At 35.6% G+C, this 22,488-nt stretch overlaps 1 protein-coding gene across 3 annotated transcripts; it reads left to right on the top strand.

Annotated features, from left to right (window-relative positions):
- The first annotated feature begins 18,189 nt into the window (after window positions 1-18,189).
- On the top strand, window positions 18,190-22,334 carry LOC110636172 (pentatricopeptide repeat-containing protein At5g25630). Of its 3 annotated transcripts, none has more exons than XM_021785737.2 (4): window positions 18,217-18,375; window positions 18,537-18,759; window positions 19,302-20,213; window positions 21,175-22,334. In XM_021785737.2, exons 2-4 carry the CDS (start codon window positions 18,697-18,699, stop codon window positions 22,063-22,065), a joined length of 1,866 nt encoding a protein of 621 aa, XP_021641429.2. In that variant the 5' UTR covers window positions 18,217-18,375; window positions 18,537-18,696; the 3' UTR covers window positions 22,066-22,334. The 3 variants fall into 3 exon arrangements, with proteins under 3 accessions (XP_021641433.2, XP_021641429.2, XP_021641430.2); XM_021785738.2 differs by having other exon boundaries at window positions 18,370-18,386; XM_021785741.2 differs by lacking the exon at window positions 18,537-18,759 and having other exon boundaries at window positions 18,190-18,375.
- Window positions 22,335-22,488: the final 154 nt, after the last annotated feature.

Here is a 22,488-nt window from a genome sequence, read left to right as displayed (position 1 = left end):
AAATAAATTTAGATTTTTTTTATAATAATAACTAAATTTGATATAAATTCAAATAATTGAGAATAAATTTTAATAAGTTTAAGATAAATTTAAATATTAAAAATATTAATTAAATTTAAATTTAAATTTAATAATTTTTATAGGTATTTCACCCGATATCATCCGCTTTTTTAAATTGTCAATCTCTTGTAAATAAACTGCCTTTGTGATTTGCCTTAGTTCTCTTTCTTATATGTTTTGTTGTGCAGTGCAGTGTGAGGTGGAGTTAGATTGTTATATATTAATTTGCCATCATAAAAATGAAAACGCTCAAAAATAGAGAGAATCATTAAAAATTTTGATTTAAATTTGAATAGTTCTTCTATCAGTTATAAACTTAGAACAAATTTTTTTATCTTGAGATTATTTTCTGAAAATCCGGAGCAATATTGAATAATTTTGAATTTAGACTCGGTTTGTTTCACAAAAAATATTTTCTTGAAAAGTATTTTTTGTATGTTTTTGGCGTTTTGGATACTTAGGAAAAGTGGTTAACTGAAAATATTTTTCTAATCGAAGGGAAAAATTATATCATTTTTAAGAAAAATGACTTCCATTTTTTATAAGAGAAAGTCATTTTAAGTTTTTTAAATTTTGATAATCTTACTATAATGCAAACACACTTATAAAATAAACGGATAAATTTTGATAACTATTTCTGAACTTATCTAGTTATAATATTACAGTCTTTCAATTTAAAAATATAACATAAAACCCTATCAACTTTCAAATTTTGCACAGTAAAATCTCTCTAACCTCCATTTACTAGTTTTTCAGTTAGACACTGACCTGGACAGTTTCAGCATGGAGTTTAGTCAGTATTTCTTTTTTCTCTCTCAAACCATGTGCCAATTGAAGTATTTTTCTCTCTATAAACAGAATAATTTTTCATGCGTAAAGAGAATAATTTTACACTTTGCATAATAAAAGAGAGAGAAATATTGACTAAATACCGTGCGGAGCTATTCACATAAGTTTCTAATTGAAAAATTAGTAATTGAATATCAGAAGAATTTTACTGTGCAAAATTTAAAAGTTTATGGAGTTTTATATTATATTTTAAAGTTAAAAGACTGTAGTGTTACAACTATATAAGTTCAGAGATATTTGTTGAAATTTATCTAGAAATAAACACATATCATTAATTCAACATTATAATCAAATAAAAAAGATTTTCATAGAAAATACTTTTTACATAAAAAATATTTTCCACATATAAATTATTTCTCTCAAAATAAAGGGAGTGTTATCATATTTTCTCTTTATTTTTTATTTAAAAAATGATAAATATTAATTTGGGAACCCAATATTTATCTATTTATTTATTTATTTTAATTATTTAACAATAATTTAAAATATTTATCTAGAAATAAAATAAAATAAAATAAAATAATATAAAGAATATTTTATTAGATGCCCTGTTTATTTATATATATATATTATTTTTTGAAATTAAACATATATCTGAAATCTGAACAACCCAATTCAATAATAACTCTTATCCCATTCTACACCTAATAGAACTCTTGAAATATATATACCCTAATCATTTCTTCTGCTAAACTTCGCTCTCAAAACCTATTTGTCACCTCATTTTTCTACCAAATACTCTCAACAGGTATTTTCATCATCTTTTATTTATTATTATTTATGGTTGGTGATCATGTATTTCTGAGAGTTTGACCTATGAAAGAAATCATGAGGTTTGGGAAGAAAGGGAAGCTTAGTTCTCGTTTTGTTGGTCTATTTGAAATTTTGGAGAGAATTAGAGCAGTTGCTTACCGTTTAGCACTTCCACCTGATTTTGCACATGTACATCCAGTTTTCCATATCTCTATGCTTAGAAAATATGTACCAGATCCATCTCATATTTTGCAACCTCAGACTATACAATTTAGGGATGATATGTCATATGAGGAGCAACCAGTAAAGATTTTAGATCGACAAATTAGGATACTCCGGTCTAAAGAAGTGGCTTTGGTCAAAGTCTTGTGGCATAATCACACAAGTAGTGAGGCCACATGGGAGGCAAAATCTGAAATGCAAGACAAATATCCCCACTTATTTGATTCTTCAGGTTAGAATTTTATCTGTTTAAATTCGGAGACCGAATTTCTTTTAAGGGGGGAAGTATGTGAGAACTCAATATTTATATATTTATTTATTTTAATTATCTAACAGTAATTTAAAATATTTATCTAGAAATAAAATAAAATAAAATAAGACAAAGAATATTTTATTGGATGGTCTGTTTATATATATATATATATATATATATATATTATTTTTTGAAATTAAATATATATCTGCAATCTGAATAACCCAATTCAAGAATAACTCTTATCTCATTCTACACCTAAAAGAACTCTTGAAATATATATACCCCAATAATCTCTTCTGCTAAACTTCGCTCTCAAAACCTGTTTGTCACCTCCTTTTTCTATCAAATACTCTCAACATGTATTTTCATCATCTTTTATTTATTGTTTTATATGTACATATATATATATAAATATATAAAAATTTACGATTTATAATCTGATGTGCGCAGAGAATCCCTAAATTTTTACTTCTCTATTCATCACCTTCGATTCTGTTTTCAAGGTAAAAATTCACATTCTTTGTTCAATAATGGGTGAATTTGAATTTATTTTCTTTACTTGATTTGTTACAACTACTCTAAAAATTCATTTTTTTTTCTCTTCTTTAATCATTGATATTGAATTAGGTTAATCATGAGTACTGTGAGATAATAACCTTGAATTTAGATTATATATATATATATATATATATATATATATATATATATATATATATATATATAATTTTATTTTATTGTTATTTAATATTTCTCTTTTATATTTTGGGTGTGTAGGAGATTTAAATATTCAATTTGTCAGTTGAAATTATCTCTCGTCCATTGAAAATAACCATTGTCTTAGAAGTTTCAGGTGAGTGGTAATTATAGTACATGATACCATTTTAGTCTCTTTTAAAATTTCTTAGCATTAAGTTTATTATTAAATGAAATTTTAAATCAATATTTTAATAATTATTTTATATGTGATTTTCTAGAGTTTTATTTTATTATTGAATTTTATTTTGATTTCGATTAAATAATTGATTTTGTCAATTATCTCTGCATTAAAGCCATTAGGATTCTTGGAATAAGCCTTTAATGTATTTATATTGATTGATATTTGACTATAAAATTTACCGATATGTTACACTGAATTGATTTGAGATTGATTTGATCTTATTGACTCTTTGAAATTATTGAAATAAACTATTGTAATTGTACTATCAGTTATTATTTGCTATCTAAAACTTTTTTGGTTGATTTTGATTGATTTGTACAAATTGATTTCCTATTTTGAATTGGTACTTGTGCCCAGTATCTGTATCTGTTATCTGGCCCCACTGTGTGGACTATCACAGTATTAGGTTACATTATTGAGTCATGCATCATTGCAATTTATGATTTGCCTTAGTATCATATGCATTGATATCTGTGAAGGAAGAGAAAGGTATCTAATATCTGGTAGCGCACTTACCATCTGGCTTTTGGTGATATGGGGTATCATTATCCTGGTGTATTGTACCATAAAATTTTATTGAATGAATTTCTTTTATATATATGTTTTATGAAATTATTTTATTAATGATTTTGATAGCATGAGCATGATTTTATTTGAATAGAAAATTTATTGTGAAATTAATCAAGCGTCTGCCTTTTCCTGTTTTATTGTGTGCTATAATTATCATTCACTGAGCACTAGCTCAAACCACGTTTTCTCTGTCTGTTATCTGTTTCAGATCAGTAGAATTCTGCAGCTGATCTAAATATTCAGTCCATTTTCTGGAGAAGGACAGTCTTTGATTTGTTCTCATGGTATGCCCGAATTCATGTTTCCTCGAGCTAATAATTAGTTTAGTTTATTGAACAGTTTAAGTTTTCATTTGAAATCTGTAGAGATTCCGCAGTTTACTTATGGGATATTTATGATATTTATTCAGTATTTTATTTATTTGGATTTTTTCTATTTTTTGGGATTAGTAAGTGATAATATATTTATTCAAGATACTCTTATAACGCTTGCATGATTTAAGAATACTTAAATTATGCACCGATCACGGCTCAGAATTTTGAGTCGTAACAAAGTTAGTATCAGAGCCAGGTTTAGGTCTAGTAAACTTGCGGAGTATAGGATCCTTAACATCTTTTCAGTTTATCATTGCTTTAGATATCTGTGTCCTTCGTACTTTTTTACATGTCTTAATTTAGCTCATATTTTCATATTTAATACTTGTTTATTAAAATGAATAATTGCTTGGGTCTGTTAAATGTAAGAGGAGAGCTAGGGCTAAGGGTCTTAATGGTGCAAACCTTGATCCAACAAGGGAGGTACCACCTCAAATTATTAATCAGACATCTGAACAGACGCCTATGGCTAAGACTAGGGTACAACCATCCCTTTGTTTCTCCATACTTTTCCATGAGATTTAGTACACTACTTACTTTGTTAAAGTATCCTTTATCTGTATCAACACCTATGGGTAATGCAATAGACACTGATATGGTGTATAGGGGATGTATAGTTCACATTAGAGATAGGGAATTAGTTGTAGATCTTGTTTCTTTGGATATGTTTGAGTTTGATCTGATTTTAGGCATGGATTAGTTAGCCACTTATCACGTTTCATTGGATTGTCATAATAAAGTTGTGTTCTTTAAAATTCCTGGGGAGATAGAATTTCAATTTCAGAAAGACCGTAGTATAGCCTCTAGTAATCTTATCTCAGCAATGAGTGCTAACCGATTATTGCGAAAGAGGTGTAAGGGGTATCAAGCTTATGTTAGAGACGTTCAGGTAGAATGTGCAGGTTTGGAGAATGTTGCAGTGGTCAAGGAGTTTCCTGATGTGTTTCCAAAAGATTTATCAGGTTTACCCCCAGAGCGAGAGGTAGAGTTTGGTATAAACTTAGTTCCTGGAACTGAGCCCATATTTATGCCATTTTATCGTATGGCACCCGCATAACTTAAGGAGTTAAAGTAGTAGCTACTAGACCTACTAGATAAGGGCTTTATTCACCCTAGTGTTTCTCCATGGGATGCTCCTGTGTTATTTGGGCGGAAGAAGGATGGGTATTTGAGAATGTGCATTGATTATAGGCAATTGAATAAGGTGATTGTGCGTAATAAGTATCCTCTTCCATGCATAGATGACCTGTTTGACCAACTTCAAGGTGCAAAGTATTTTTCCAAGATTGATCTTCGATATGGGTATCATCAATTGAGGGTCAAGAAAGAAGACACACTCAAGATGGCCTTTAGGACTAGGTATGGACACTATGAATTTCTTGTAATGTCTTTTGGTCTTACCAATGCTCCAGCCGCTTTTATGGATCTCATGAATAGAATTTTCAAGCCTTTCTTAGATCAATTTATTATAGTGTTCATCGATGACATTCTAGTGTACTCAAAGAGTAAAGAGGAGCATGAACAACATTTGAGAATTATCCTTCAGACCTTACGGGAACATAAGCTATATGCCAAGTTCTCAAAATGTGAGTTCTAGTTAGATAGTGTGACTTTCTTAGGCCATAAAATATCTAAGGATGGGGTGTGTGTTGATAAGAAGAAAGTTGAGGCAGTGCTTCATTGGCCTAGACCCACAACTGTGTCAGAGATTCGTAGTTTTTTGGGTTTAGCAGGGTATTATAGACGGTTTGTTCAAGAATTTTCTCGTATTGTAGCACCTTTAACTAAGTTGACATAAGAATATTGAATTTCAGTGGTCTGAGGCTTATAAAAAAAGTTTTCAAGAGCTTAAGACTCGTTTAAATACAGCACCAGTGTTAGCCCTTCCGTCTGGATCAGGGGGTTATGCAGTGTATTGTGATGCTTCTAGGATTGGTTTAGGATGTGTTTTGATGTAGCATGGACGGGTTATTGCATATGCTTCTTGTCAGTTGAAAAGGCACGAGCAGAATTATCCAACTCATGATTTAGAAATGACTGCAGTAAGTTTACTTTGAAAATCTGGAGGCACTATTTGTATGGTGAGACTTGTGAAATCTTCACTGACCATAAAAGTCTTAAATACATCTTTGACCAACGTGATCTTAATCTTAGGCAAAGGAGATGGGTAGAATTGCTAAAGGATTATGATTGCACCATACAGTATCATCCAGGAAGAGCTAATGTGGTGGCTGATGCTCTAAGCAGGAAGTCTTCTGATAGTTTAGCTCATATATCTACCAATAGGAGGCCTCTGATTGGTGAATTACATGAGTTGCTAGATTAGGGAGTAGAGTTTGAAATTATAGATGGATCATTCTTAGCACATTTTCAAGTTAACCCTATCTTGATTGATCAATTAAGGCTACTCAGAAGAGGGATTCTCAGTTATGTGAGATTATAGATAGTATTCATCAAGGCCAAGCTCAAGGGTTCATGTTAAATGATGATGGAGTTCTTCGTTATGGCACTAGACTTTGTGTCCCCAATGTTGATGAGTTGATAAGACAAATCATGGAGGAGGCACACCATTCTACTTACACAGTACACCCAGGTTCAACTAAGATGTACCGTGATTTAAGGGAGCATTATTGGTGGGGTGGCATGAAGAGGGATGTTGCTGACTTTGTTGCTAAATGTTTGACTTGTCAACAGGTTAATGCAGAATATCAGAGACCATCTAGGTTACTTCAGCCACCATCTGGGTTACTTCAGCCGTTGCCTATTCTCGAGTGGAAGTGGGAGCACATTGCTATGGACTTTGTTATGGGTCTACCTAATACATGAGGTGGTTACAATGCAATCTGGGTGATAGTGGACAGATTGACAAAATCTGCTCATTTCCTTACTGTGAAGACTACATATGACTTTGCTAATCTTGCACAGTTGTATATAAACAAGATTGTTAATCTTCATGGAGTTCCAGTTTCCATTGTCTCTGGTCATGGTACTCAGTTTCTTTAGGAACATGAGTAGACTTTAGTATTACTTTTCACCCTCAGACGGATGGACAGTCAAAAAGGACGATACAGACATTAGAGGACATGCTTCATGCATGCGTTATGGATTTTGGTGGCTGTTGGGATCATCATTTGCCTTCAGTGGAGTTTGCTTATAATAACAGTTATCAGGTAAGTATAGAGATGGCTCCATATGAGGCATTATATGGTTGAAAGTGTAGGTCACCGATTTGTTGGGATGAAGTTAGAGAAAGAAGGCTTACTAGACCAGAGTTGATATAATTAACTTCAAAGAAGGTTCGACTAATTTATGATCAACTTTTGACTGCTTAAAGTCGACAGAGAAGTTATGCTGACCCTAAGCATAAAGATGTAGAGTTTATGGTTGGCGATCATGTATTTCTGAGAGTTTCACCTATGAAAGGAATCATGAGGTTTGGGAAGAAGGGAAAGCTTAGTCCTCATTTTGTTAGTCCATTTGAGATTTTGGAGAGAATTGGAGCAGTTGCTTACCGTTTAGCCCTTCCACCTGGTTTTGCACATGTACATCCAATTTTCCATATCTCTATGCTTAGAAAGTATGTACCAGATCCATCTCATGTTTTGCGACCTCAGACCATAAAATTTAGGGATGATATGTCATATGAGAAGCAACCAGTAAAGATTTTAGATCGATAAATTAGAAAACGCCAGTCTAGGAAAGTGGCTTTGGTCAAAGTCTTGTGGCATAATCACACAAGTAGTGAGGCCACATGGGAGGCAAAATCTGAAATGCAAGCCAAATATCCCCACTTATTTGATTCTTCAGGTTAGAATTTTATCTGTTTAAATTCGGGGATCGAACAAGCCAAATATCCCTACTTATTTGATTCTTCAGGTTAGAATTTTATCTGTTTAAATTCGGGAACCGAATTTCTTTTAAGAGGGGAAGTATGTGGGAACCCAATATTTATCTATTTATTTATTTTAATTGTAACACCCCAAAATTTCAAATTTTATTATTTTATGATCATTATTGGTATTTTAATTTTATTTAAATTTTAGGAAATTTTTTGAGATTATTCGGATTTTAAAAATCGGGTTCGATTTTTCGAAAATATAAACTTTGATGATTTTTAAAAATTTATTTAAAGACCACGTGGCAAAACTAAAAATATATTTAGAGTCTACGTATTTTTCTGAGTTTTCTGAAATTTTTTGGATTTTTTTGGACCTCGTTTTCGGTCCCGAGGCAGAGTAAAAAAAATTCAAAATTTTGTATTTCGAATCGAACCGGCCGAATCGAATCGGACCGACTCCCTTCCCTTTTTCTTCCTCCCGCGCGCGTCTCCTCCCCCTTCTCTCTTTCTCCCGTTTTCTCTCTCCTCCCGCCCCAGCCCGCCGGCCAGCCACCTCCCCTGCCTTCCCACCTCGCCGGCGCCCCACCTCGGTCCTCCCCCACGATCGGCCGCCGCCTGGAACGCCGGAAAACGGCCTCAGAAAGGACGTGCAGCGCGCGCGCAATGCCTGGACTTCGCGGCCAAAATTCGGCCGATCCGGCCACCAATTGGACCGGGTTTTATGTCTAAAATCATCTACTCGGCGAGAGCTTTCCAATTTTTGCTCGGGAAGTTTTAGCCCATTTTGACTTTCGGGCTAGATTTCTCACAAACCGTAAACCCCATGAGAAAACCGAGAGTACCAGAGCGCTCCACTCGTCGAGAGCTTCTCGGCGACATAAATTTCAAATTTTTTCGACACCATTTTTCGGTGGGTCCCATGGAACTTCACAGTGTCTTTTCGAGCATTAAATGAGCTTAGAAAATTCTGAAAATTTTATGTACTAACCCCCGTGTTGTGGGCTTCATGTAGGTATCCTCAATTCGCGGAAATTCGACAGTTGACTGGGTCTGCAAATTTCGGGCCAGACAGACCCGTTACCGGAAAAGTCTCCGAATTGGACCGAGGTTTTGGCTACCCCCCCATTGTCAGACGTCCCGAGCGCGTCCCCGAAGTCATAATCGGCAAAGGTAAACCCAAACCTTGCTTTTTCGTAATTTTCTAATGCTTAAATAGGATTAAAAATCCATAAAATATTCGTGGTAGCTCAGAAAATTATGATTCTTTTTGCAATAGCCTAGTAATATTGCTAAGGACCGCGAGGCAAAGTTTTAGAATTTTTAGAGCTTATTTGGGCAGTTTTTGCAAAAATGATTAATTATAAGGACTAAATTGAAATTTTACATATTGTGATGGATGACTGATTTGATGGGCCCAGGAGGGGCTGTGTGATGTGATTGAGTTGTGGATATATGGATTGTGAATATAGAAGTGTGTTTTGAGCCCTTTTGCAGGTTGGGTAGGTCCTAGGTATAGGGGAGACTCTGTGTTTGCCATGAGGTTAGGTAGAAACCCTACAACCTTAGAATGTCCTTTGTCGGTAGCTACCCCACTTAGTGACAACATAGATGTAGATATGATTTTTCCGAGTAGCCCAGTAGTGGTGGATGGAAAGATCCTCCCAGCAGACTTGGTTCCTCTACCAGTGATTGATTTTGACGTAATCTTGGGGATGGATTGGTTGGCAACTCATTATGCCACTTTAGACTGCAGGAACAAGAAGGTGTATTTCCACATACCCGGTGTGGAAGAGTTTAGCTTCGATGGTGACAGGAGCGTGGCTCCATATAACTTGGTGTCAGCAATTAGTGCTAGAAAAATGTTGAGGCGTGGATGCCAAGGGTATTTAGCATTGGTGAGAGATACATCTGTAGAAAGTGTCAACATGGAGAATGTTCCTGTTATCAGAGAATTTATGGATGTCTTCCCTGAGGAGCTTCCAGGGTTGCCACCAGAAAGGGAAATAGAGTTTTGCATTGATGTTGTGTCGGGTATAAACCCCATATCAATGCCGCCTTACAGGATGGCACCAGCAGAATTGAAAGAGCTAAAGGAGCAACTACAGGAGCTTTTGGACAAGGGTTTTATTCGTTCGAGCACTTCACCCTGGGGTGCTCCTGTTCTATTTGTGAGAAAGAAGGATGGGTCATTGAGGTTGTGCATTGACTATAGACAGCTGAACAAGGTGACTGTGAAGAACAAGTATCCACTTCCTCTGATCGACGATCTGTTTGATCAGCTCCAAGGGGCTAGATTCTTTTCCAAGATAGACCTGCGATCAGGCTACCATCAGTTGAGAATCAGGAATGAGGACTTGTCCAAAATGGCATTCAGGACAAGATATGGTCATTATGAGTTCTTGGTGATGTCTTTTGGACTCACTAATGCACCAGCAGCCTTCATGGACTTGATGAACAGGGTGTTCAAGCCATTTTTGGACCGTTTTGTCATCGTATTCATAGATGACATTTTGGTATACTCTCGGACCGAGGAAGAACACGTGTGGCACTTGAGAATGGTGTTGCAGACTTTGAGGGAGCACCAGCTATATGCCAAATTTTCAAAATGTGAATTTTGGCTAGAAAGCATCTCATTCTTGGGACACGTGGTTTCTAGTGACGGCATTCAAGTGGATCCCAAGAAAATTGAAGTCAGAATCGATTGGCTTAGGCCTACAATCACACCGAGGTGCGAAGTTTTCTGGTCTAGTGGCTACTATAGGCGTTTTGTGCAAGATTTCTCGGGATAGCGGCTCCCTTAACTAAGTTAACCGGGAAGAATGTTCCATTCATTTGGACGGATATTTGTGAGGAGAGTTTCGAAGCTTAAGGAGTGTCTAACCACCGCCCGTGTTGACACTACCTATGAGTGGTGAAGGATACAGGTGTCTTGTGACGCCTCCAGAGTTGGCCTAGGGTGTGTTTTGATGCAGAATGGAAAAGTAGTAGTTTATGCTTCAAGACAGCTGAAGAGGCATGAGCAAAACTACCCCACCCATGATTTGAAAATGGCGGCTGTAGTCTTTGCACTAAAAATCTGGAGACACTACCTGCATGGTGAAGTGTATGAGATATACACCGACCATAAGAGTTTGAAGTACATCTTCCAACAGAGGGACTTAAACTTGAGACAGAGGAGATTGATGGAGCTTCTGAAAGACTATGATTGCACCATCCAGTACCACCCTAGGAAAGCCAATGTAGTAGCAGATGCTTTGAGCAGAAAATCTTCTGGCAGTTTGGCGCACATTTCAGCAGAGAAGAGACCATTGATTCAGGAGGTACATGAGTTGATGGATCAAGGTTTAATCCTAGATCTTTCAGATGAGGGGGTATTGCTGGCTCATTTTTCAGTGAGGCCAGACTTGAGAGACAGAGTTAGAGTTTCCCAGCACAGAGACCAACAATTGATGAAAATCATAGAAAGAGTACAGCAAGGTGAAGGTGGTGAGTTTGGATTTGCCAATGATGGCGCCTTAGTGCAAGGTTCTAGGATATGTGTGCCCGATGTGGACAATCTCAGAAATGAAATCATGCGAGAGGCACACTATACGCTGTACAGTGTCCACCCAGGCTCCACCAAGATGTACCATGATGTGAAAGATAGCTATTGGTGGAATGGCATGAAGAGAGACATAGCAGACTTTGTGTCCAAGTGCTTGACTTGTCAGAAGGTGAAGTTTGAACACCAGAGACCGTCTGGGAAGCTGCAGGAACTCCCTATCCCAGAATGGAAGTGGGAAATGATCACTATGGATTTTGTGACTGGGTTGCCTCGTACCACGCGAGGATATGATTCGATATGGGTAATTGTGGACCGTCTAACCAAATCAGCTCACTTTTTGCCTGTGAAGACTATGTATTCAGTGGCACAGTACGCCCGACTCTACATCCGAGAAATAGTCAGATTGCATGGAGTTCCAGCTTCCATAATATCTGACAGAGGGCCCCAGTTCACTTCTCGGTTTTGGAGAAAGTTGCAGGAGGCACTTGGCACACAGTTGAACTTCAGTATGGCCTTCCACCCTCAGACAGACGGAAAGTCCGAAAGGACAATCCAAACACTGGAAGACATGCTTCGCATGAGTGTTTTGGATTTTGGAGGTCAATGGGATGATCAGCTAGCTTTGGTGGAGTTTGCCTACAACAACAGTTACCATTCCAGCATAGGGATGGCACCCTATGGGGCACTATATGGAAGAAAGTGTAGGTCTCCTCTGTGTTGGACGGAAATGGGGGAAGCGAAGGTGCATGATGTAGACTTAGTGCAATACACTTCAGAGGTAGTTCCTTTAATCAGGGAACGATTGAAAACAGCTTTCAGTAGGCAAAAGAGTTATGCAGACCCCAGACGGAGGGATGTGGAGTTTGCAGTAGGCGACTATGTATTCCTGAAGGTTTCTCCGATGAAGGGAGTGATGAGATTTGAAAAGAAGGACAAGTTGGCACCTCGGTATATCAGACCTTTTGAGGTTACTGATAGAGTTGGAGCAGTTGCCTACCGGTTGGAGCTACTACCCAACCTTTCTCACGTTCATCCCGTATTTCACATCTCCATGCTCAGGAAATACATTCCAGATCCTTCTCATGTACTACAGCCGGATGTAATAGAGCTAAAAGAGAACTTGACGTTTGAGGAGCAACCTGTAGCCATAGTGGACTATCAAGTGAGACAACTAAGATCAAAATAGATCCATATGGTTAAGGTTTTGTGGAGGAGCTAGTCAGTGGAAGAGTGCACTTGGGAGTCAGAACGGGACATGTGTAGCAAGTACCCTTATCTGTTCAATGTATAATCATGTGCTTTATTCTGCCTTGTGTAAAATTCGAGGACAAATTTTCTGTAAGGAGGGAAGAATGTAACACCCCAAAATTTCAAATTTTATTATTTTATGATCATTATTGGTATTTTAATTTTATTTAAATTTTAGGAAATTTTTTGAGATTATTCGGATTTTAAAAATCGAGTTCGATTTTTCGAAAATATAAACTTTGATGATTTTTAAAAATTTATTTAAAGACCACGTGGCAAAACTAAAAATATATTTGGAGTCTACATATTTTTCTGAGTTTTTTGGAATTTTTTCGGATTTTTTGGATCTCGTTTTCGGTCCCGAGGCAGAGTAAAAAAAATTCAAAATTTTGTATTTCGAATCGAACTGGCCGAATCGAACTGGACCGGATAGGACCGGTCGAATCGGACCGGCTCCCTTCCCTTTTTCTTCCTCCCGCGCGCGTCTCCTCCCCCTTCTCTCTTTCTCCCGTTTTCTCTCTCCTCCCGCCCCATCCCGCTGGCTAGCCACCTCCCCTGCCTTCCCACCTCGCCGGCGCCCCACCTCGGTCCTCCCCCACGGCCGGCCGCCGCCTGGAACGCCGGAAAACGGCCTCAGAAAGGACGCGCAGCGCGCGCGCAACGCCTGGACTTCCCGGCCAAAATTCGGCCGATCCGGCCACCAATTGGACCGGGTCTTGTGTCTAAAATCATCTACTCGGCGAGAGCTTTCCATAGACACCAAGAACACCGAAATCCATCGAGCGGTTTGTCCAATTTTTGCTCGGGAAGTTTTAGCCCATTTTGACTTTCGGGCTAGATTTCTCACAAACCGTAAACCCCACGAGAAAACCGAGAGTACCAGAGCGCTCCACTCGTCGAGAGCTTCGCGGCGACATAAATTTCAAATTTTTCCGACACCGTTTTTTGGTGGGTCCCACAGAACTTCGCAGTGTCTTTTCGAGCATTAAATGAGCTTAGAAAATTCTGAAAAATTTATGTACCAACCCCCGTGTTGTGAGCTTCGTGTAGGTATCCTCAATTAGGAAATTCGGCGATTGGCCAAGATGCGCAAATTTCGGGCGCATGGACTGCTACCAGAAAAGTCTCCGAATTGGATCGAGGTTTTGGCTACCCCCCCATTGTCAGACGTCCCGAGCGCGTCCCCGGAGTCAGAATCTGCAAAGGTAAACCCAAACCTTGCTTTTTCGTAATTTTCTAATGCTTAAATAGGATTAAAAATCCATAAAATATTCGTGGTAGCTCAGAAAATTATGATTCTTTTTGCAATAGCCTAGTAATATTGCTAAGGACCGCGGGGCAAAGTTTTAGAATTTTTGGAGCTTGTTTGGGCAGTTTTTGCAAAAATGATTAATTATAAGGACTAAATTGAAATTTTACATATTGTGATGGATGACTGATTTGATGGGCCCAGGAGGGGCTGTGTGATGTGATTGAGTTGTGGATATATGGATTGTGAATATAGAAGTGTGTTTTGAGCCCTTTTGCAGGTTGGGTAGGTCCTAGGTATAGGGGAGACTCTGCCGGATTTTCGGCACGACTTAGGACGTATTTGGTCTTTTCTTGATTGTATCGAGTCATTTATATTAAAAATTGTAATGTAATTGTCAGGTGAGCCGGGACAGCCTTCTTCCTCCGCCCAGCCGCCACAGTGACCGTTGTCAAGTCTGTGAGTAAAATATTAATTTTAATTGTAATTTCACTATTATTATATGTTCAAGCATGCCCATGCATCACTTATATGCATATATTTATGTAGTTAAACTCTAGGCACGATTTATGTTGCATTGATAACTGTTAAAGTGCCATGGATGTTGTTGTGGTAATTTGGAGCAGTGTGTGTGCGTTGGCGTGCGTGTGATGTGGTGTGGACTATGGATAGGACGGGTAGTCACGGCTTGAGTTCTTCACTGGGACCCGATCCTTCGGGGGGTAGTCACCGATTGAGTTCTTCGCTGGGACCCCCGATTTGGTTTATTAAGCGAAAGTCCGACTTGAGTTCTTTGCTGGCACCAGGTTGGATTTAAGAGAGCTGTATAAGGGATCAGCTCCCATATATTATGATTGATACTACAGGGTGTGTGAGTGCTCTAAATTACCTTTTTGATGTTATAATGTGAAAATGTTGTTGATGTTGCATTTCACTCTACAGGGTGCATTAGTTTTAGATAGTTATAGAGATTATGGTTAAAATTGATATTTTACTCTCTGAGTCGAACACTCACTCCTGTTCAATATTTTTTTCAGGCTACAGGAGGATTTTATTGTGGTTAACCTGCTTTTCTTCTTCGCATGTTGTTATTCAATATTTGTGTAATTTTATTTACTCCTAGATTTTCTGCATGTGTTAGAAATATTTAAATGATTCGGGTCTGTAATATAATTGTTATGTGGACCTGTAAAAATATTCTATGCATGATTGATGGATTGGATGAGGGAGCTGAGCTCCCATTTATTTTTATGATGATGAGTATGTGGAGGGTGAGTTGAGCTCCCCAATTGATGTTATCTTTTGTTTACAGGTCGGGTGAGTCAAAAACTCCCCGTTGAAAGGTCCACTTTATGGCCGGACTCTGTCCGGTTGATTTCTTGAAATTGGGCCCAAATGGGCCTTAGAGTTGGGTTAAGTGAATAGTTAGGCTTACTACGGGCCTCGGGGGCTTTAGGCTGGCCCAGGTCCTAGTGCCGGTCCGGCCCATAGATTGGGTCGTGACATTAATTATCTAACAATAATTTAAAATATTTATCTAGAAATAAAATAAAATAAAATAAGACAAAGAATATTTTATTGGATGGTCTGTTTATATATATATTATTTTTTGAAATTAAATATATATCTGTAATCTGAACAACCCAATTCAATAATAACTCTTATCCCATTCTACACCTAAAAGAATTCTTGAAATATATATACCCTAATTATCTCTTCTGCTAATTTTGCTCTCAAAGCCTGTTTGTCACCTCATTTTTCTACCAAATACTCTCAACAGGTATTTTTATCATATTTTATTTATTGTTATATATGTACATATATATATAAATATATAAAAATTTACAATTTATAATCTGATATGCGCAGAGAATCCTTAAATTTTTACTTCTATGTTCATCACCTTCGATTTTGTTTTCAAAGTAAAAATTATCATTCTTTATTCAATAAAGGGTGAATTTGAATTTATTTTCTTTACTTGATTTGTTACAACTACTCTAAAAATTCATTTTTTTTCTCTTCTTTAATTATTGATATTGAATTGGGTTGATCATGAGTACTGTGAGATAATAACCTTGAATTTATATATATATATATATAAAAGACGGTTGTTCATTGTTGCTGTGCGTGCGTCCCTGATTCGTGCACCATTATATACATATATTATTTTATTTTATTATTATTTAATATTTCTCTTTTATATTTTAGGTATTTAGGAGATTTAAATATTCAATATATCAATTGAAATTGTCTCTCATCCATTGAAAATAACCATTATTTTAGAAGTTCCAGGTGAGTGGTAATTATAGTACATGACACTGTTTTAGTCCCTTTTAAAATTTCTTAGCATTAAGTTTGTTATTAAATGAAATTTTAAATTAATATTTTAATAATTATTTTACATGTGATTTTCTGGAGTTTTATTTTATTATTGAATTTTATTTCGATTTTGATTAAATAATTGATTTTGTCAACTATCTCTGCATTAGAGCCATTAGGATTCCGAGAATAGGCCTTTAATGTATTTATATTGATTGATATTTGACTATAAAATTTACCGATGTGTTACACTGAATTGATTTGAGATTGATTTGATCTTATTGACTCTTTGAAATTATTAAAATAAACTATTAGAATTAAACTATCAGTTATTATTTGCTATCTGAAATTTTTTTGTTCATTTTGATTGATTTGTACAAATTGATTTTCTGTTTTGAATTGGTACTTGTGCTCAGTATCTGTATCTGTTATCTGCCTCCACCTTGTAGACTATCACGGTATTAGGTTACATTATTAAGTCATGCATCATTGCAATTTATGGTTTGCATTAGTATTATATGCATTGATATCTGTGAAGGAGGAGGAATGTATCTAATATTTGATAACGTGCTTATCATCTGGCCTTTGGTAATGTGGGGTATCATCACTCTGATGTACTGTACCATAAAATTTTATTGAATGAATTTCTTTTATATATATGTTTTATGAAATTATTTTATTAATGATTTTGATAGCATGAACATGATTTTATTTCAATAGAAAATTTATTGTGAAATTAATCAAGCATCTGCCTGTTCCTGTTTCGTTGTGTGCTATAATTATCATTTACTGAGTATTAGCTCAAACCACGTTTTCTCTGTCTGTTATCTATTTCAGATAAGTAGAATTCTGCAGCTGATCCAAATATTTTGTCCATTTTCTGGAGAATGACAATCTTTGATTTGTTCTCATGGTATGGCCAAATTCATGTTTCATCAGGCTAATAATTAGTTTAGTTTATTGAACAGTTTAAGTTTTCATTTAAAATCTGTAGAGATTCTGCAGTTTATTTATGAGATATTTATAATATTTATTCAGTATTTTATTTATTTAGATTTTATCTATTTTTTAAAATTAGTAAGTGACAATATATATATTCAAGATATTCTGATAAGGCTTGCATGATTTAAGAATATTTAAATTATGCGCTGGTCACAGCTCAAAATTTTGGATCGTGACAAATAAAATAAGCAATTGATGACGGTTAAATTTAAAATTATTTCACTTTTTATATCTTAAAAAAAATCAATTAATCTATTTTTTGACGGACTACTATTTATTTCTTTTTAATTAATTTTATGGGTTGTTCTTTATTTAAGTGTTTGCTTGAGTTCATGTGCAAATGATATAATTAGTATTAAATAAATATATTTATAAATATATAACATCTCATTTTATATTAAAAGCTTATATAATAAATCATATAATATTTTACTATTTAAAATTTAAAATTTATTATTAATATATAATATATTATATAAATATTTTTAATCATTAGTAATTAATTGCGAGATGAGATTTTCAATATGATTTTTTTAAGAATTTTTAATTTTTTAACATATGCCATTGAAAAATCATTGTTGATTACACATTTTCTCTAAAAAAGTTAAAAGTTATTTTGTGTGTTTCCTCAAAAGTGTCATGTCCTTTTGAATTGCCAAGATGAATTGCAATTTTGACTGTAATTGCTCTAACAAAGAAAAAAATATAATATATTCATAAAAATAAATAAAAATATTTAATTAATCTTTTAATTGAAAAAATAAAAATACATTAAAATAATGACATAATTTAATTCAATATAATTTTAATTGATATCATATAATTTTTTATTTAAAAAATAAAAATAAATAAATAAAGGGAGAAGATAACAGTTGTAACACAAAAAAAATTTAGACCTTGAGGAAAAAAGGAGCCGTGGAAAATTCTCCTCCTAAAAATAAAATATGATTTTTGGCATCAAACCCTCTTTCATCCTCAAAATATAAATCCAAAAAATCTGTTTCTGATAATATGTGTGGATAAGAATCACCAATAGATTGCCACAACACAAACCCATAACCCACTAAACGACACCAACTTCGATTTCTTCTGATTCTGGAGCTGCATGTACAACTATCAGACCAACCATGCAGAGGCAAACCACTTCTGGAGAGGTAGTACTCAAGTAACTTCTTCAAGTCCTTCGATTTTTCCTGTTTTTAATTTTATGCAACAGACATTGCTTGCATTTCTTCCTTGGTTTGAATATATGTGTATTTCTTCTTGCAATTTCTTGTTGTTTATGTTGATTTTCTTCTCTTAAAATTGTTGGTAGGCTCAATCCAGAAAGAGAGAAATTCTTTGGGCATCTGTGTATTGTGTGGTAGCTTTTAATTTGAATCTAATGTTAGGGCAAGAAGGTGGTTTACCAAGAGAGTGGTAAGCAAGAAAAGATATTAGGAGAATTTGGGTCATAGAGGGTTCATATTCCAATCATGGGCAAGCATCAAGATGGAGCAAGCACAAACAGAAAGCTGGTTAAGGCATCAGCAGTTTTGGTACAATAACACTTTCTTGATCTTTTACTTGTTTAGGTTAATAATTTTGGATTTGTTCTTTAATTGGTTCTGTTGGGACTTGTAATCTATTAATCTTTGCTGAATAATTTTGAACTGGATTCACTTCAATTTTGGAGTTACTTGTACAGTTCAAAATGTTATTATAATTGCAAACTTTTAAAAACCTTGTTTGTGCTCTAGTTTGTGTTGTGCATTTTGTTTTGTATCATTCATTGGTTTTATATCTAACATCTTCATATCTTATATTAAATGCAAACCCTTTTTTTAGTTTTAATTGGTAGTTTGTTCTGTTTTTGATACCTTCTGTGCATGAATGAAATACTATATTTACTAGAAATTAAAGCTAAACAGTATAAGTTTAAAGCCCCTTCTATGGTTTGAATCAGGATGAAAAATGTATTGTTAGCCTGGCCATATGTGCCTTTTCTTTTAAATTATAGGGAAGAATTTGTTATTATGGATAAGGCAATTACATTGTCTACCTAAAGAAAACTAATTTCTGATTAATATGAACTTTACAGGAATCACATTTGCCAAAGGAGGACCAGTTTCAGTTAATTTCATCCTCTGTAGATTCACTAGTTCAATCTGGCTGCCCTGTCTGCTTGGGCAATAACAGTTGCCGAATAGTTCGTTCAAGAACAAAGCTGATGAACATTTTGATTGAGAGAAGAAAGCCTCATGAAGCCCATTTAATTTTCAACAGTTTAATGGAAGACGGGCATAGGCCAACTCTTATAACTTACACAGCTCTTGTAGCCGCCTTGACTCAGCAGAAACATTTTAAGTCCATTCTTTTACTCATCTCTCAAGTGGAAGAAAATGGCATGAAGCCTGATTCCATACTCTTCAATGCCATGATTAATGCCTTTTCTGAATCCGGAAACGTTAAAGAAGCCATGAAAATCTTTCAGAAAATGAGGGACAGTGGATGTAAGCCCACAACTAGCACATTTAATACCCTCATTAAGGGCTATGGGAATGCTGGTAAGCCTGAAGAAGCTTTGAGATTGCTAGATTTAATGTCAATGGATGGAAGTGTGAAACCAAATGTTAGAACATACAATATTCTAGTTATAGCTTGGTGCAACAAGAAAAACATAAAGGAAGCATGGAATGTGGTGTACAAGATGTTGGCATCTGGATTGAAACCTGACGTTGTCACATACAATATTCTAGCGAGGGCATATGCTCAGAAAGGGGAGACAAGTAAGGCTGAAGAAATACTCTTGGAAATGGAGAACAAGAGAGTAGCACCCAATGAACGTACTTGTGGTATCATTGTTAATGGCTATTGCAAAGAAGGTAATATAATGGAGGCTTTGAGATTTGTTTACAGAATGAAGGAGCTCGGAGTGCATCCTAATCTTGTTGTTTTCAATTCTCTTATCAAAGGATTTCTTGACATCACAGATAGTGACGGAGTTGATGAGGTGAGTTCCTATCTCTCCACCCTAAAAATGAATTTTTATGATTATCAATTCAGAAACCAGCAAATCTAGCTCAATCTTCCTGCCTTTCAACTGACATAGGCCACTGGTATAATTTTCCTGTATCATCTTGTGAAGAACTCTGCCACAATAAAAGTGATGGTCTTTAGAGAAGAGAAGAAAAATGTAAAGAAAATGGCTGAAAGGGAATTCATTTTATTTCATTAAAAACATCAGCTTTATACAAGTTGCTATCATAGTACAGTCAAAAAGTTTTCCTTGATTTAAAGACATTTGTTTTCCTTAAAATTAGGACTACCACACATTGATATTATAATATTTTAATCTACAAAAAAAATCCCACAAAATCAGCATTTAATTACTCCTAGAATTGTGCAGCAATTATGTTAACAAATCAACAAAAAATGGCAGCCTTTTTGGTTGAGGTTTGCTTGTGACTGAAATTCTTAGAAGGAAAGTTGAGAGAAAACGAGAGACACCACATACTGTGGTCAGCTCCCCTGTTCTCACTAATGCATGAATGCTTCAAAATAATTTTTTGTCCAAGAAACTTTAATCTTCTGGCATTAGTTCAAAACAAGTAGAGTCCCGGTTTAGAACATTGACTTACTAAAGCTCAAGAAGATGGAGGCTGTGCCTAGGCCTTTATACATGCATAAGGAAAGGGTCAATTTGGAGCACAAATTAATGTTATTCTCTTGTAACTCAACCTATATGTGATTGTAACTTTCTTGACTGCCACTTTCATGTGCTCATGAACTTGGATGCACGGACAACATTAACTGCTAGCAGAAGAAATATCACCCATACAACATACTCTTTTTTTTTTTTTATCTAAGAAAATAAGTTCTAGCTAAATGTTTATTCCAGTGCTTTCTAACTCCTAGAGCACTTATACATTGGATTTTCTCAATAATTTTTGGAACTACCATATATTGCACAGGCATTAACTTTGATGGAAGAATATGGGGTCAAGCCAGATGTTATAACATTTAGCACAATCATGAATGCTTGGAGCTCAGCAGGGCTCATGGACAAATGCCAAGACATCTTCAATGACATGGTAAAGGCTGGAATAGAACCTGACATCCATGCATTTAGCATTCTTGCCAAAGGATATGTGCGTGCTGGAGAACCTGAGAAGGCAGAGTTGGTCTTGACTTCCATGGACAAATCTGATGTGCTTCCAAATGTTGTCATATGCACCACCATTATCAGTGGATGGTGCAGTGCTGGAAAAATGGAGAATGCAATTAAGGTTTATGAGAAAATGTGTGAAATTGGGATTTCGCCCAATTTGAAAACTTTTGAGACCCTGATATGGGGTTATGCAGAAGCAAGGCAGCCATGGAAAGCAGAAGAGTTGCTGCAAGTTATGGAAGAGAAGGGCATCTTTCCTGAGAAGAGCACCATCCAGCTTGTTGCAGATGCATGGCACGCCATTGGTCTAGTAAGTGAAGCCAAGAGAATTATAAAAAATGAACAAGAAGATCAGGAAGTTACTGTGAACAGTAAAAAGGGCGAGATCCCAGTGGAGAGCTTGGAGAGGATTTATAAAGATGAAAATCTTAGTGCTTCTAAGATCTTGCAGATTCCTGGAGAGATTATAACCGAAAAGAATGGCTCACCAGCAGTTAAAATTAGAAGCCAAATGATCCTCAGGAACTCCAGGTCTTCATTTGAAAATTTTTGGACCAGCACTAACTCCATGTGCCTGAACCATATGCGTGTGTATGGGATGCAACCGCCAATTCTATGCAGAAAGCAGCAAAATTTTTGTGTAGGAATGGGTGCGAAGTTTGTAAATTCATGTAGAATCATACCCATAAATTGACAAGGAAATGTTGGTTGCTGCTGTGATCACACATGGGACAATATTCAGAAGTGCCTTGGCATGAAAACGAATTCATCAAGTGATCAAAGATTATTTAGTACCAAGTTGTAGATGCTGTAATTGTTATATTCCTACACATACCTCCAATTCAATTGGCGTCATTGTTATAGGCCATTACATTATTAGTATAATGTTGATCGTTCAGTACACATATAACTAATGTCGATTCATCTATAAAAGTAATGAAATTGACTTTGTTTATATCTGAAGCAGCTACTGGGCATATATTACCAGGAAATTTCCTAAAACGAAAGCAAGCGTCAAGCACCTATATATGTATATAACCTGTGCAAGTAAAGATTATCAAGAAGCTCTATATCCGGAACAATATATCCAACAACATGACTACTCTAATGATCGCTG

Source organism: Hevea brasiliensis, chromosome 4 (assembly GCF_030052815.1).
Source record: "Hevea brasiliensis isolate MT/VB/25A 57/8 chromosome 4, ASM3005281v1, whole genome shotgun sequence".
Lineage (NCBI taxonomy): Eukaryota > Viridiplantae > Streptophyta > Magnoliopsida > Malpighiales > Euphorbiaceae > Hevea > Hevea brasiliensis.
This window is presented reverse-complemented; position numbering and strand designations above follow the sequence as displayed.

Bases quoted from the DNA above. Each gene is read 5' to 3' on its own strand.
- LOC110636172 (XM_021785737.2), top strand. From the start codon at position 18,697: ATGGGCAAGCATCAAGATGGAGCAAGCACAAACAGAAAGCTGGTTAAG. The intron at 18,760-19,301 runs GTACAATAACAC...TGAACTTTACAG, and splicing joins TTAAGGCATCAGCAGTTTTG to GAATCACATTTGCCAAAGGA. The intron at 20,214-21,174 runs GTGAGTTCCTAT...TATATTGCACAG, and splicing joins ATAGTGACGGAGTTGATGAG to GCATTAACTTTGATGGAAGA.